This window comes from Cladophialophora yegresii, assembly GCF_000585515.1.
Source record: "Cladophialophora yegresii CBS 114405 chromosome Unknown aczIN-supercont1.6, whole genome shotgun sequence".
Classification (NCBI taxonomy): Eukaryota; Fungi; Ascomycota; class Eurotiomycetes; order Chaetothyriales; family Herpotrichiellaceae; genus Cladophialophora; species Cladophialophora yegresii.
In genome coordinates, this window is record NW_006913050.1 from 1,378,259 (window position 1) to 1,392,790 (window position 14,532).

At 53.5% G+C, this 14,532-nt stretch overlaps 4 protein-coding genes across 4 annotated transcripts; all 4 read left to right on the plus strand.

Annotated features, from left to right (window-relative positions):
- Positions 1-390: 390 nt before the first annotated feature.
- On the plus strand, positions 391-2,218 carry A1O7_08507 (uncharacterized protein; the record flags this gene model as incomplete). Its single annotated transcript, XM_007762499.1, has 2 exons — positions 391-506; positions 559-2,218. The coding sequence occupies 2 exons, from the start codon at positions 391-393 to the stop codon at positions 2,216-2,218; spliced, it is 1,776 nt and encodes a 591-aa protein (XP_007760689.1).
- Positions 2,219-3,050: 832 nt separating this feature from the next.
- On the plus strand, positions 3,051-5,469 carry A1O7_08508 (uncharacterized protein; the record flags this gene model as incomplete). Its single annotated transcript, XM_007762500.1, has 3 exons — positions 3,051-4,822; positions 4,874-4,954; positions 5,001-5,469. 3 exons carry the CDS (start codon positions 3,051-3,053, stop codon positions 5,467-5,469), a joined length of 2,322 nt encoding a protein of 773 aa, XP_007760690.1.
- Positions 5,470-7,111: 1,642 nt separating this feature from the next.
- On the plus strand, positions 7,112-9,164 carry A1O7_08509 (AGC/RSK/RSK-UNCLASSIFIED protein kinase; the record flags this gene model as incomplete). Its single annotated transcript, XM_007762501.1, has 4 exons — positions 7,112-7,946; positions 7,992-8,294; positions 8,341-8,725; positions 8,777-9,164. 4 exons carry the CDS (start codon positions 7,112-7,114, stop codon positions 9,162-9,164), a joined length of 1,911 nt encoding a protein of 636 aa, XP_007760691.1.
- Positions 9,165-10,240: 1,076 nt separating this feature from the next.
- Positions 10,241-13,975, plus strand: A1O7_08510 (uncharacterized protein; the record flags this gene model as incomplete). The annotated part of the gene is made up of 2 exons (XM_007762502.1): positions 10,241-10,388; positions 10,449-13,975. 2 exons carry the CDS (start codon positions 10,241-10,243, stop codon positions 13,973-13,975), a joined length of 3,675 nt encoding a protein of 1,224 aa, XP_007760692.1.
- Positions 13,976-14,532: the final 557 nt, after the last annotated feature.

Here is a 14,532-nt window from a genome sequence, read left to right on the forward strand (position 1 = left end):
ACAGCACAAAGCAAAATCCAGCGAATTGAGTCCCAGGTCTTTGGCTGACCCCACTTCTCACACCTGCTATCGAAGCTCTGCGCTCCCCTCTGCCCACCCCTCCTCTACTGGTACCCTCTACCTCGTACCAGCTCAGCTGTTGATCATGGGACACTGCTCTGAATTGAGTAAGCGGCGCTTCTGTAGCTTGCTGGACGATCCCGCCCAAGCTGTCCTTGTCATCCGCTGATAGAGCTATCAGAATAGCCTTACCTACAGCTACCTAGGCACATAATGCTCACCAACCCCCGCAGCTGCTTGTGCTCGCTTTCTGCTCCTCTGCCTCTTCTCCAGTAGTGCTCGTGCCGACTTTTGCAAACTGACATATGAGGAAGTAAATCTTGACCTGAGATGGATGCGAGATTTCCGCTCCATGCCTTGTGCATCTCTCTCATCGCCTTGCTCTCCACGGCATCCGCCCAGGCACGCTTCAAGCAACAGGTCTTGAGCACTTTCATCTACACCAGGTAATATATCCGTCACCTTCCACGACGGGACGGCTGCGCTGACTTGCAACAGATATGGCGATAGAACGCCCTTCGTGCTTGATACAACGCCGACGTTGACACCTCTCGGGGCTCACCAACTGTACGAGGCTGGTAGTAGAATTCGGCAACGATATCTCACTCCTGACGACGATGGTTCGACTGAGCCGACTGGAATTGCCGGCATTGCGTCTTATCAGCTTGAATGTGACCAACTGACTGTCTTATCCACTAACGACCAGTACGTCTTCGCTTCGGCTCTAGCATTTATGCAAGGCCTGTACCCGCCACTCGAGACGTCGTCCAATTATACCTATATTGCTGGCCAAAGTACCATCCAGAACGGATCGAACGTCGTGGCGCCACTGAACGGGTACCAGTACCCCGACATCACTACGGTCTCCACAAACGACCTCAACTCCATTTGGCTCAGTGGATCGAACAATTGCCCCAATTACCTGGCATCCACGAATGACTATTATGGCAGCGAGGCGTTCGAGACTATCCAAAACAGCACCCAGGACTTCTACTCAAGCCTACAACCAGATCTTCTGGACGGAGTCTTCTCAGATGCATCTGTGGGTTATTATGATGCGTACTATATCTACGACTACCTCTCGTATGCTTCAATCCACAACACAACGGCGGCGCAGCACCTGACCATGGAGGAACTGACACGAGCCAAGATTCTTGCCGATGATTGGATTTTTGCGTTAAATGCCGATGTTGACACTTCTGGATCTATTCCTGGGGATCATATTCGAGCAATAGCAGGTCGAACTCTGGCTACTCGCATCCTCCAGGCTTTCTATACAACGATCAACACCCAGGGAGCTTCGGACAAGATGACGCTGCTTTTCGGAAGCTTCGAGCCTATGGTCGCCTTTGCAGCTTTGGCAGGTCTTGTCTCACCACAAAATGCGGCCTTCTACAACGTCCCAGAAGCAGGTGCCAGCTTTATATTCGAATTGTACTCGCTGCAAGCTGAGGATGTCGACACGTATCCCGACACGTCAGACATCTATGTCAGGTTTTTCTATCAGAATGGCACTGATCCCTACTCCTCCTTGGTCGCTTATCCTCTGTTCGGAATGAGTCCCAGTCAAACCCTAATCAGTCTGGCAGACTTCATTTCGGGCTTGGAGGGTTTCCTGATGTTCAATGTGGAAGATTGGTGCACCACTTGTAACAGCTTCAGTGTATTCTGTCCCGCGTTTACAGGTACCGATGGGAGCCTGGACCCCTCGAACGCACTCTCCCCCAGTCGTCATGGAATATCTCCAGCCGTTGCTGGCGTTATAGGAGCACTTGTCACTCTTGCAGTGGCTGCTCTCTTATTCGCGGCAGTGATGTTGCTTGGTGGGATCAGATTACACCGAGTTCCAAGGCGACGAAGATCCGAACTAAACGGCTTCAAAGGAGGCAACAAACTCGCAAGCGATCAAGATCTTACCATACCGAAAGGAGGTGCTGGTGCGACTGTCATTCATAGCGAAGATCCGGCTTATCCAGCACCTGTAAAGGGCCACGAGCGCGTGGGAAGCTGGGAGCTGAGAGAACAAGCCAAAGCGGAAGAGGCACATGGGCGAGGGCTCAACACATTTGCCAGTCGACCAAGTCGACCAAGCTTCGAAGAGGACGAGATGGCTATCAACCCATTTACGCCTCCAGCCGCGCCGCACGATCATGTATGAACGAATTCCGCATCGCATCCACGAAATAATGAGAACATGAGATGGTCGGGTTGCCGAACCGGCCTGGGTTCTGCCATACCCTAATACACACAGTCCTGCCTTGTAAAAATTGTCACCGCAATTCCAGCATGGCAACAGTGAAGTCTCTTTTGTTATGCCGGACCCTTGCCACTTCCTTACTCCCTGGAGTTCCTCCTCCTGAAAGGCCGCCGAGCTCTCTCAATTCCATCATCGGTATTTTTATTCTGCGGTTCTCCCAAAACTCAAGCCACCCCGCAAACCTTCAATTCGAGGGCATAGGGCTCTCTTCTTCCTGTTGGATACCGCTTTCCTTCCTGCCTTTGCGCGGCCGATATTGCTTGGTGAGTTACGCGCCTGCTTGTTCCTTCCTGCTTCATGGCTTGCGCTTTCGGTCTGTGAGAAAGCAACTGCTTCTGCACCTTTCGTCCACAGTCAAGCAGAGACTCAATCCACCTCTCTCTCACTTCTGCCACGACACGATCCACACCGGCCTTGCTGTTGGGCTCAACCTTCTACAGCGATCTCCTTTTGGTCTCCCCTTGGCTATTCAGTTGCACCCTCACGACTCCATTACCACATAGTCTGAATATGACTAACCATAGTACAAATAGCCCGGCTGGTCGGCAGCGCAGATACACAGTGTCGCGTCTACTCGAACTTGCTCCTCAATCCAGACCTACCAGTTTTGACCTCTCCAAATTCACCTACGACGCAGCCCGAGGTGAGTTTCACCAAAATGCCCGACTAGTGAATGCCGAAAAGTACTGACCTGAGAACAGCTGGTGTAGTCCCGCCACTAGGTGGCTGTGTGATGTCGAATCGACGAACTTTGAGCGATCGGCCTCGAGGCTGGTCGCAAGAATCCGGTAGTTCTCAGGAAGAAGTCATCGTCTACCAAGGCAACCGCGTGGCGAAACTACCGGAGCGACAACCAACTGTCCCACCGAGTGGACACAGTGCTCAGAAAGACGAAGGATTTGCACGATTCCTCAAAAAGCACTCTTCTCCTACACATCAACGAGTCACTACTGGTGGCCGTGTCGTGCCCATGGAGCAGCGTCCTCCGTTCTTCTCTCTGCAACAGCCAAGCCAAGACCCAGAAGATCAGAAGAAGGGCGTACACGAGGACGCCAAATCCACCACAAAGCCGATAGCTGCGGGTTTCGATCCAGCAGAACAAGCTGTGGCAGACAATAGCATCCTCCAACCCCAGCCTCAGCCGTTCATGCCTGTCAGCAATGGGGTCATGGACGCCGCCACGTTCACCGCCGGCGCTGATCCCTCTGTCGTCGCTTCAAGCATGCCTCTCGGCCTTGATGCTGGCCGCATGCAGCCAAATTATCTGCAAGCCATGACATCTGCGCCCTTCTATGCGGCCATGCCTGGGGACCCGTACAGCTTGACGCCCATGCACTGTCAAATAAATCCAGCGGGTGCAATGCCGTTCGCTGGCTTCAATGGTGCCGTCGCTCCGAGCTTCCCTATGCCTTTCATCTCAAACCCTCACATGTTGGGCTTTCCGCCTTCGTGCGGCATCACGACTACTCCTACCGTTCCTCCAGCTCTAAGCGGTTCGTATGCTGAGCACATGCTCAACGAATCAACTGAGCTATTTCAGAACCTCGGAGTACAACTCAGGACCCTTGACCGTCATCGGGCTATGAATGTTCTGGACCCTTACGTTGTGGACCAGCGCAAGGCCATTGTTCAGCTGCGTGCTGAAGCCAAAAACCAGATCACGTACTGGTCAGACCAAGTCGGACAAGACCCTCATCCCATCCCAAAGGACCCCAACGGTGCTCCGAATGGTAAGCTGAATGTGCAGGCTACTTCGTACGTTCCACTTCGAGGTGATCGGGCTGCGGAAAAGTTCTCCGACACTCCTGGAGGCAGCTTGAAACCCAACGGCATTAGTCAGGCGCACACAAAGCCCGATTTCGTGGTGGACAGCACTCGTCGTCCGATCCCAATCGTGCCCCCTCCAGAAAAATTGTCGACTGTGCAGAACAATGGCAGAGATGTTGGGTCAAAGAGTGATTCGGTCGAGGTTGACGGATGGGGCGTTCGTGTCGGCGCAGCGCCACCTGAGATCCAACACCAGCAGAACGAGATGTTGAAGGAAATCGTCCGTCAAGCCAGTATTTCCCCTCTGGGCTCCAGTGAGAATGCAATCATCTTCACTCCCCAAGGCTCTCATGTGATCACTCCCACGACACAGCCTCATGAGACCAAAGAAGCCCAGGCCAACACTGATTCCGGGACGAGCGACTGGTTGCCCGCCCATCCCGGTCGGGCTCCGCCAACTGTGGAAGCATGCTATGAGGTCCAGCTTGACGCCATGCGACTCCCGACCGGTGTGGTCACCAAAGTCCGAATGCCCGACGGGACTATTACCGAAGTGCGTGGCTGTGGCTTGAAGCGGCCACCATCCTTCGAGATGGACGAGTTCGAACAACGCTATTGGACCACCAAGCCTCAAGTGACCAAAGAGATGTTTGAGAACTTCGTTGAAGTGCGTGCAGATGGTGGCAACAATGCTTCCGCCAACATCGCTAGTTACCTTGAGTTCATGGGGTTGGAAAGGTATGCTCCCATGATTCACGCTCAGCTCGAGGGCTTATGCTAAGGTGCCAGCAACAGCACACAGATAGGCAAAGCCGAGATATCGGACAAGCAAAGCAACGAATCCATGCATGCAGCAACGGATTTGACCAAGTAAGGGCCCTGCCGCGTGCACGTACTTGAAGCTGACAGACCACAGTGTTCAAGACATGCTCCGCGAGATTAGTGGCCACGGTTATAGCTCCACGATCGAAAAATCAAACGGCTCTGGCCCAAGATTGTCAACCTTGAAGCTGTCCTCTGCGTCTTCACCGCCGATGTGGTCGCGGGCGGATGAAAAGGTTGGCTGGTTCGCAAACGAGCATTCCAGAAGCGGCCGTATGACTGGATCTGAAAGCCATAGCAGCAAAGGCATCTCGTCGGTCTCGGTCCAGAAATTCCATGCAATGGGCCGGCTCCCACATGTGGATGGTCCCAGCGACGGGCAGAAGGTGTCGGCATTGTCATTGCTTGCTGCCGCCAGCAAAGGTGTCAGTCCCCAGCCGGCGCCACGATCGGTCCCTTCTTCGGACAGTTTCTATGGATCGTACGGCCATGAGGACCACGGTGTCTCAGTCGTCGGCGACGACGTCTTTCGATCCCGAATGCCTCAAGAAGAAAGCATGTAAGAGTTGTCACTGTCAAAGAGTCCTCTGTCGCGCGTTGGGTGACAGGTTTCCGATTGAATACAGGATTACCTCATTTCAGAGAGCGCATTGATACACAAGACTTGGACATGTCTATTGGATGACATTGCTTGGCACCTAATAGTGGTTGGTTGTATCGTGTCACAGAATATTGCAGTCAAGCAAGAGAAAGTTGTCATTGGGCTCGAACTGGCTATCATCAAGGCAACATTGTGGAAAGAAGCATACTGAGGCGCCTCAATCCAGGTGGCGTACAAGAGTTGAAGGACTTCAGCATGTACCTGTGCTGCATGGATTGACACTGAAAGACGAGCAAGCACAAAACAGAGACAAATAGTGCAGGCAGGTTATCTGAAAAGTACTTCGTCAAGATACTCCGTAGGGCTGAATCATATGTAATCCGCAGGGCATCCCTAACCACCGCACCCAAGAGGGCCCAACACACTTCTCATACGCCCAGGCACAAGAGAGTTGTACACAGTAGCCGACGCTCGTTGCGGAGAAGACCTGATCAATCGTTTGCTAGTGGAACAGCACGATCAGGAGACAACCAATTGATTGTTCGAGGAGAGTGTTAGTGGCAAAACGGGTTTTGCTGAGAAATCAACCATTGGAGAGGAAGGAGGATTGACATGCTTATGCGCAGTGACGACTTTGTCCGTCAAAGACTCCCCGTTCGAGATACGGGCGTCTGAGTCTTGATGAGGAATGGTACAGGCGCTGCAGAGCCATACTGTGTAGGTACAGTACTTGGAAAAGACACATGCACATAAGGGAGGACACGAAGTATTTGAGTACAAAGGGAGAACGCTTTTCTCAGCGGTCGCTCGTGTCTAGACCTTCAAGAGAGCAGACCGCTCCGACCAAGACCCGGGCTAGATGGCGGGCTCATGATTATTTGGAGTCGTGAAGGTGCGAATTCTTGAACTTGGCATTCTTGAAGTGAAGAGAACAAAGACACAGGCTTGAAGACCCCACCTGTTAAGTGGTCAAGTTCCTGGACTTCGGGACATCGTTGTCTGACCGGTTTTCCGATTGGGCTTTGGTGGCAAAGAAGACAGACTCCCCTTGAAATTCAGTTTTAGCGGTGCCCGTGCAGCTGCTGCAGACGCCTAACACAGTAAGGGTCCCAGGGAGCCTTCATCCCCACCAAACGCAGACAATTGCGGGTAACACGACCTTCCAACAAAGGTCTTTCCCTCTCTTGCGGCTGCTGCTTCCTCTACTTCCCCATCGTATCAACTCCTCATATTCTTCCCAGTTCTTGCTTCCCTCACCTTCCAGTTACAATTCGGTGCGTCAAGCCGGGTAACATCGGGCATCGCATCCAGCCATTGCCTGGGCAAGCGTCGTCCAAGGATCGAGTCCAGGAAGGAAGAGCCTGAGATGGCGCACCGCAGATAGCGCTGGCAAGCCGACCCTCCCTTGTCCCTTCAGAATTCCGCACTCCGTACTCCCGTACAATCCCCAACTCGACTTGGCCTGAGGACAGCACCAGGCCAGCTGCTCGTTTGGCCCCATTCATCCCTCGAATTGACGGACATTCGGTCACTTGAACAAAAACCCGCAGTTTCCTCATACATATCGATTCTGCGGATCCATTCAGTTGGCACCCTGCAGCATCATGGCCGCCGCGACCGAGAAACGCAATTTCTCCTCCCTCTCATTCTCCAAGAAGCACATCAATGGCGAGCCGGCGTCGGGCACACATACCCCCACCACGACCAAGCTGAAGAACTTTTTCCGTATAAACAGTGGTGGGAGCCAGACCTCGATAGGTTCAGATGGCCTGCCCACTCCAAAGACCGAGTCGAAACCTGTCAGACAGTCTAGATTTCTACCTGGGTTGACCAGAAATAGGTCTACCACGGTGGCAAGTGAAGGGCACCCTCTTGACGATGCTATTGCGTCTCCTACAGCCCAGGCCAATCCTTACTTTGTTCACCAAGGTCCTCCGGCTTTGCGACATCACAATGAGGGCAGTGTGCCCCCATCCCCTCCCGATACCCCCAAAGTTCAGGTCAATGGCACGGCGGTGGAGGAGAAGCCGGTCACCGCAGGCAAGGAGGAGCTGGCGCGCAAACTAAGGAGAGTCGCTTCCGCCCCAAATACTCAGGGTTTCTTCAAGGGGAACAAGAGTCCATCGGATAGGCCCTCAACCGCAGAACTGGGAAAGGAGCCGCTCGCCGTGGTCAGTGGCACATCGCCCGAGTTGGGTATGGTCCCTCAGGACAATTCCAGCACCCAGGACTTGCCGGGCAAAGGGAAAATCCCCTTGCCCGGGCAAATTCGGCAGGCGGTCGCATTCCGCCGGACCTACAGTTCCAATTCCATAAAAGTGCGCAACGTTGAGGTTGGCCCACAGAGTTTTGACAAAATCAAGTTGATTGGCAAAGGCGACGTTGGAAAGGTCTACCTCGTCCGGGAGAAGAAGTCCAACCGGCTCTATGCCATGAAAGGTATGTATAGGGCGACCGTACCACGCTTCCCCCGCTGACTTTGAGCAGTCCTCAGCAAGAAGGAAATGATCAAGCGGAACAAGATCAAGAGAGCGCTGGCCGAACAAGAGATCTTGGCAACCAGCAACCATCCCTTCATTGTTACTTTGTACCACTCTTTCCAGTCCGAAGACCATCTCTACCTTTGTATGGAGTATTGCAGCGGTGGTGAGTTCTTTAGAGCATTGCAGACTCGCCCCAATAAATGTGTCGGGGAAGAAGATGCTCGATTCTACGCGGCAGAAGTCACAGCGGCGCTGGAATATCTGCACCTAATGGGCTTCATCTACCGCGATTTGAAGCCAGAAAGTGAGCCAAACTTCCGCTCTCCCGTTTTACGTACTGATCACTCTAGACATCCTACTTCACCAATCCGGACACATTATGTTATCGGACTTCGATTTGTCCAAGCAGTCTGATTCTGGAGGAGCTCCTACCATGATTCTGGGTACCCGCAACGCGGCAAACCCAACCGGCTATCCTCTGGTTGACACGAAGTCCTGCATCGCCGACTTCCGCACCAATTCCTTTGTCGGCACGGAAGAGTACATTGCTCCCGAAGTAATTAAAGGCAACGGGCACACGAGCGCTGTCGATTGGTGGACTCTGGGCATTTTGATTTATGAAATGCTTTTCGGAACAACGCCTTTCAAGGGCAAGAATCGAAATGCGACCTTTGCCAACATCCTCCGAGACGAAGTGCCTTTCCCAGACCACTCGCACGCCACGCAGGTCAGCAAGTAAGTACACCTCTTATGCTGGCAGCTCGATCATTGGCTGACACCAGTAAGCCTTTGCAAGTCACTCATTCGGAAGCTCCTCATCAAAGATGAGGTGAAACGCCTAGGCTCTCGTGCAGGAGCATCGGATGTCAAGAATCATCCTTTTTTCCGACCGATCACGTGGGCCCTCCTTCGACACATGAAGCCTCCCATGATCCCCCACCAAGGTCGCGCACTCGACACAGTGAACTTCAGGACGGTCAAGGACAGTGGCAGCGTCGACATTGGCGGCCCAGCCAGTCGTCTGAAGGGTGTGCCGTTGGATTCGGGTATGGCGACACCGGGAGCAGAGATCGCCGACCCGTTCCTCGAATTCAACAGCGTGACGCTGCACCATGATGATGACGATGTGGTTATGATGCAAGATGGCGGGGGACATGCACAAAATGGGCGGTGATGATCTTTCCGTTGAAATGAGACCTCATGACCTGTACGTCCTTTCTATGGCCCTATCATCTTTTGCTGGCATCGGCGTTTCGGTGTATAGATCAACAAGAAGAGGACGAGACAGCAGGCGAAGCGGCATTCTGGCTTGGGCGACCACGAAAGGACGCCGCGGATCACATGTCTCGAGCTTGATGTTGGCGTTCGAGATGTTGGCAAAAGAGCTGCGTGTACAGATATACAGCTGGCCAGGATCGGGAGTTTGACTCGGTCTCTTTACTGCGTACGAGCGGGCAATAATCTCGGGTACTACGTTGAGCTTGACTCGTACCACTGATCATTGATGTGATGGTATCAATGCCCATGTTTGTAGCGTCCAGCTTTTGGTCACGTCCGTAGATCCCTTCCAAGGTCACGGAGATCGCTCCCAAGCTTCGCCTCCGCATCCATGGAGCCATGTCATGGCGTGCCTAGCGAGAGCGACAGGGGCAACGGGACAAAGGGACAAAGGGACAAAGGGACAACGGGAAAACGGGACAACGGGACGCCATGGCGGTGGAGACGGTCCAATACTCTCTGGAAGCCAGCAGGGAAAGCGGTCTAGCAGCGCCAATCAGCTTCGACCGTTGCGATCGATCTGGAGAAGCCAATCGCCTCGAAAATTTGTGACACGCAGCTCAATTCTCTTCACTCACGCCGTCTCACAAAGCTCATCCGCTTCTGCCGTCTTTTGCTTCACAAAGGATGGCCCGTCCTCCGCTCGGCAGTGAGAGCAGCAGCTGGCGAAACAAAGGGCCAAGTGAAAGCACTCTGTTCTCCCTTGCATCGTCCTCCACGTGCCCCTCCTGGCTGCAGTCTGCGTGACACAGCATGGCCGCGCCCTCACGCTTCCTGCCCTTCGTTCCTGTGCTTCGTGTGCGAATCAGAGCGCTTGTTTGACTCTTATTGGCATGCCCCGTATTTTCACATGGCATCCTATCCTATCCTCACTTGACTTTGTACCTCTTCACCCTGCCGTGCCCGAGGCCGGTTTGACACCGGGACCTAGACCGCATTCACGACAAGGTCAAGCGACGGCACCCGGACATCATGAAATTCGGGCGGAACCTCGCTCGAAACCAAGTCCCAGAATGGGCAACAGCTTACATCAACTACAAGGGGCTCAAGAAGCTCATCAAGGCGGCCGCAAAAGGAGGAAGCGAGGAGAAGCAGGAAGGAGACGGTCCTGATCTTGCTGGTAGGATAGCGGGTTGAGATCCGACGTGTCCCTGCGGCGAATACTCATAGTTCGTTTTAGGATTCTTTTACACCTTGGATCGCAACCTCGAAGACGTGGACCATTTCTACAACAAGAAATATCAGGACTTTTCTCGCCGGCTGAAACTCCTAGAAGACAGATATGGGGTGTTTCCTCAAGCCGTGGCGCAACTCGACGCCGACGAGCGCGAAGACCTCCTTGCAGCGCTGCTCGAACTGAGAGGACAGCTGAGAAACCTACGGTGGTACGGCGAGGTGAACAGACGGGGCTTCATCAAAATCACAAAGAAGTTGGATAAGCGGATCCCGCAAGCGCATGCGCAGAAGAAGTACCTGGAGCTGAAGGTTGATCCTTTAGCGTTCGCGACCAATGCCCAGCTGTTTGCTTCATTGGGCAAGATCAACGATGGCATTTCTGTGCTGGGAGAGGTCGCGTCGTCTTCCGCCACCAAAAACGATGATGTGGCCTCTATTTCGTCGGGGTCGTTGATGCGCACTACCTCACGGCCGTCCTTACATATATCGGCTGAACAGCTGGCAAAGATCGAAGCCAACATTCGTCAGGACGATGCGACCAGCCTCGACGAGTGGGTCAAGGACATTAAACAAGCTTCTGAGAACCCCGAAGCAGCTGTACAATCGCTTCTGAACACTCTACTTCAGCGGGCCATCTCGTCCCGGAGTCGGGCCTGCACCGCATCTCTCCTCCGGGAAATTGTCTTCCTCGATGCACAAGATGACATTAATAGACGCAACTGCGTACACCGACTGGTCATCTCAATTGGCCGAAAACAAAACAATGCTGATCAGGATCCCGCTGCAGAAACGGCCTCCGACGCGGAGACGGCATTGTACAACTTCATCACTCCCGCTGCCCATCCGTCGCCTGCGTTGAAGCGGTCGATCTTGCAGGAAGACCAGAGAGTACAACTTACGACCCGCGACAATGAGAACATTTCGTTTCTACAATTTTTGCTCGACAATTTACGCCCCTCTCAGCGACCATCACTCCTGGCAAGGGATAGTGCAGGAAAGACGCCCCTGCATTTCGCGGCTGAATACGGCGTCAAGGTCATGTGCGAGGTCATTATCGAGCATCTCAACGCCTGGAAGCTGTTTGATGTCTCGGAGGGCATCGATGGGCCACGCTGGCAGGATCAAGAGGGCTGGGCCCCGTTGCATCTGAGTGCAGTTGGTGGTCATCCATTAACAACCAAGGCACTGCTCGGCGCTGAGAAGGCTATGGGAGTGCGGATCAAGCAGCGGCCCTCAAAGTCGTCAGCCGTTCTTGCGCTCGCTACGAAAGCAAATTACGTCGAGATTGTCCGTCTCCTCATCAATGCCGGTGTGAACATCAATCACCAAGACGAACAAGGGGATACAGCACTTCACGTCGCCGCTAGATTTGGCCATGTTGAATGCGCCAAGCTGCTCTTAGAAGGGACAGATGGCCAGACAGCCGATGTCGAAGTGGCTGAACACACATACGGTTGGACCCCTCTATTCATCGCTTGTGTCGATGGCCAAGCTCCCATCGTGGAGTTGGTGATCGAACACGGAGCAGATCTGGAACGACTTGACTCCTCAGGTTGGAATGCTAAAGAGCACGCCGCACTTCGAGGACATGTCAACATTGCACAGAGGCTCGACACTGTCATGCCACAGCAAGAACCAGAAGCGGACGTTTCTATGACGGGGACGTCGCCGCCTGTGTCTTCTTCGCTGTCTGCAGCACTGACAGAGCGGAAATCCAATGGCCTGGGGTCTAATGGGCAGAATGGGAAGACCACAGAACCAGTGAAAACCTTTGGACATCGCTATTTGACGGACAAGAGCATGGTTCTGGTCAGCTTGGGGACCATGGACACCCGAAAGGCTGTCAAGGCTGTCAACCTTGACAAGATTCCACTGTCGAATGCTCATTCCACCCAGCTCGACACGGCATTGTCAGTTGTTGTATCTGCCAAATCCGCGGAGGGTGAGCCTGAGGTTATCGACCTGCCTGTTCAAGACAACATCTCGACAGAGCCTATTGTCTTTCATGCGGCAGACCCGTCCAAGGTCAAGATATACTTTGATCTGATCCCAACTTATGCCGGCTCGCAGAACCGTATTGTGGGCCGTGGTGTGGCTTTACTTTCGTCTGTCAAGTCCGACGTTGGGAGGAAGAGGATGTCACTCCAGGGCGACGTCACGGTTCCCATCGTTGCGGCGAGTGACCTCGAGGTGATCGGCTCCGTCACCTTCAACTTCCTGGTAATTACACCCTTCAGCCACCCAAACATGTCCGTCACGGAACACCAGACTTACTGGAAGCGTATGGCCTCCAACACCATGCTGATCGGCCACCGCGGGCTGGGCAAAAACTTGGCCGCAGGCAGGCGCTCGCTACAGCTAGGCGAGAACACGATTCAGTCCTTCATTGCAGCCGCCAATTTGGGAGCTTCCTACGTCGAGTTCGACGTGCAACTCACCAAAGACCATGTGCCAGTGATCTATCACGACTTCCTTGTCAGCGAGACAGGCATCGATGCACCGGTCCATACCCTCACCCTTGAACAGTTCCTGCATGTGAATGATATGCGGACCCCGCGTCCATCAAGGCCCGCATCGCCCGTCGCATTCGAGATTCTGAACAGGAAAGAGCACCCCAGGAATGGCAATCGTGATCCTCGAGCCTCCCGGTTACGGTCCATGTCCATGAGCGGAGCCGACAATAACGAATCACTCGACATGGACGAACGTATGAAACACACCCGTGACTTCAAAAAGAAAGGGTTCAAGGGTAATAGTCGAGGCAACCACATACAAGCTCCGTTCGCCACACTGGAGGAGATGTTCAAAAAGATCCCCCCAGAAGTTGGCTTCAACATCGAAATGAAATACCCCATGCTCTTTGAGAGTGAAGATGAGGAAATGGACACCTATGCCGTCGAACTCAATTCTTTCGTGGACACGGTCCTCACGAAGGTCTATGACTTGGGCAAAGGGAGGAACGTCATCTTCTCGAGCTTCAACCCGGACATTTGCCTCTTGTTGTCGTTCAAACAGCCCTCGATACCCGTTCTCTTCCTCACCGACTCGGGCACATCCCCTGCAGGCGACATCCGAGCCACTTCGCTGCAAGAAGCGGTGCGCTTCGCCTCGCGGTGGAATCTGTTGGGCATTGTCTCCGCCGCGGAACCTCTCGTCGCAGCACCACGGCTGGTGAGGGTGGTCAAAGAAAGTGGTCTTGTGTGCGTCAGCTACGGGGTGCTCAACAATGACAACAAGATGGTGAGAAGACAGGTCAGACAGGGGATTGATGCTGTCATTGTTGACAACGTGCTTGCCATTCGGAGAGGCTTGACCGAGGATGCGGCCAGGGTAAATGGAACTGGCAGTGTGACCATGACTAGTCCCGGCGAGAGCAAGTCAGGGGACAAGCAAGATACCCTGAATGGAGACACGGACGTCGCACTGGACAAGATGGACACGTTGAAGATCCCCGACGCCGTCCACTCGGCCAAGCAAGTCGGGTTGAAGGCCGGGACACTCGTCAATGGCAACAACGACGATGGAAGATAGAGATGGACTTGGAAATGGACATGGAAATGGAGGCAGTGTGAGCGTGTGTGCATCGACTGTACAGAGGCTACAGGGTCTAGCCGGGACCTTATCATTAGACTAGTACTGTACATACCCAGTACGGAGTATCTTTCCCTATACACTTGGGCCAGATCCGGCTCGAATGCTTCTGGACCAAGGTCTGATCGACCGATGGATAGACGGACGGACCGACGCCCTTTCGAAAGAAGTCCGGGGAAAGGAAAAATGACGACGGTATGGAGTACGTACCGTACCGTACCGTATCATTCATAGTTGTGATGGATACAAGGTAGGTACGGGGCATTGATCTCGAACTCACTATTCCGTACGTATCATTACCATTATCGACATCACCATCGCCATCGCCAAACTTTATCTGCTCGACTCGCATGTACAGTACCTCGGACTACTGTATGCTACATCTCCAAGCTCTAGTCCGTTCCGTAACCAAACCCTCAAGTGCCATGTGTAAACATGAATTACATTTCTAGAGCAGAGCCAGAGCAGAGCAGAGCCAGAGCAGGGCATCAATCCTC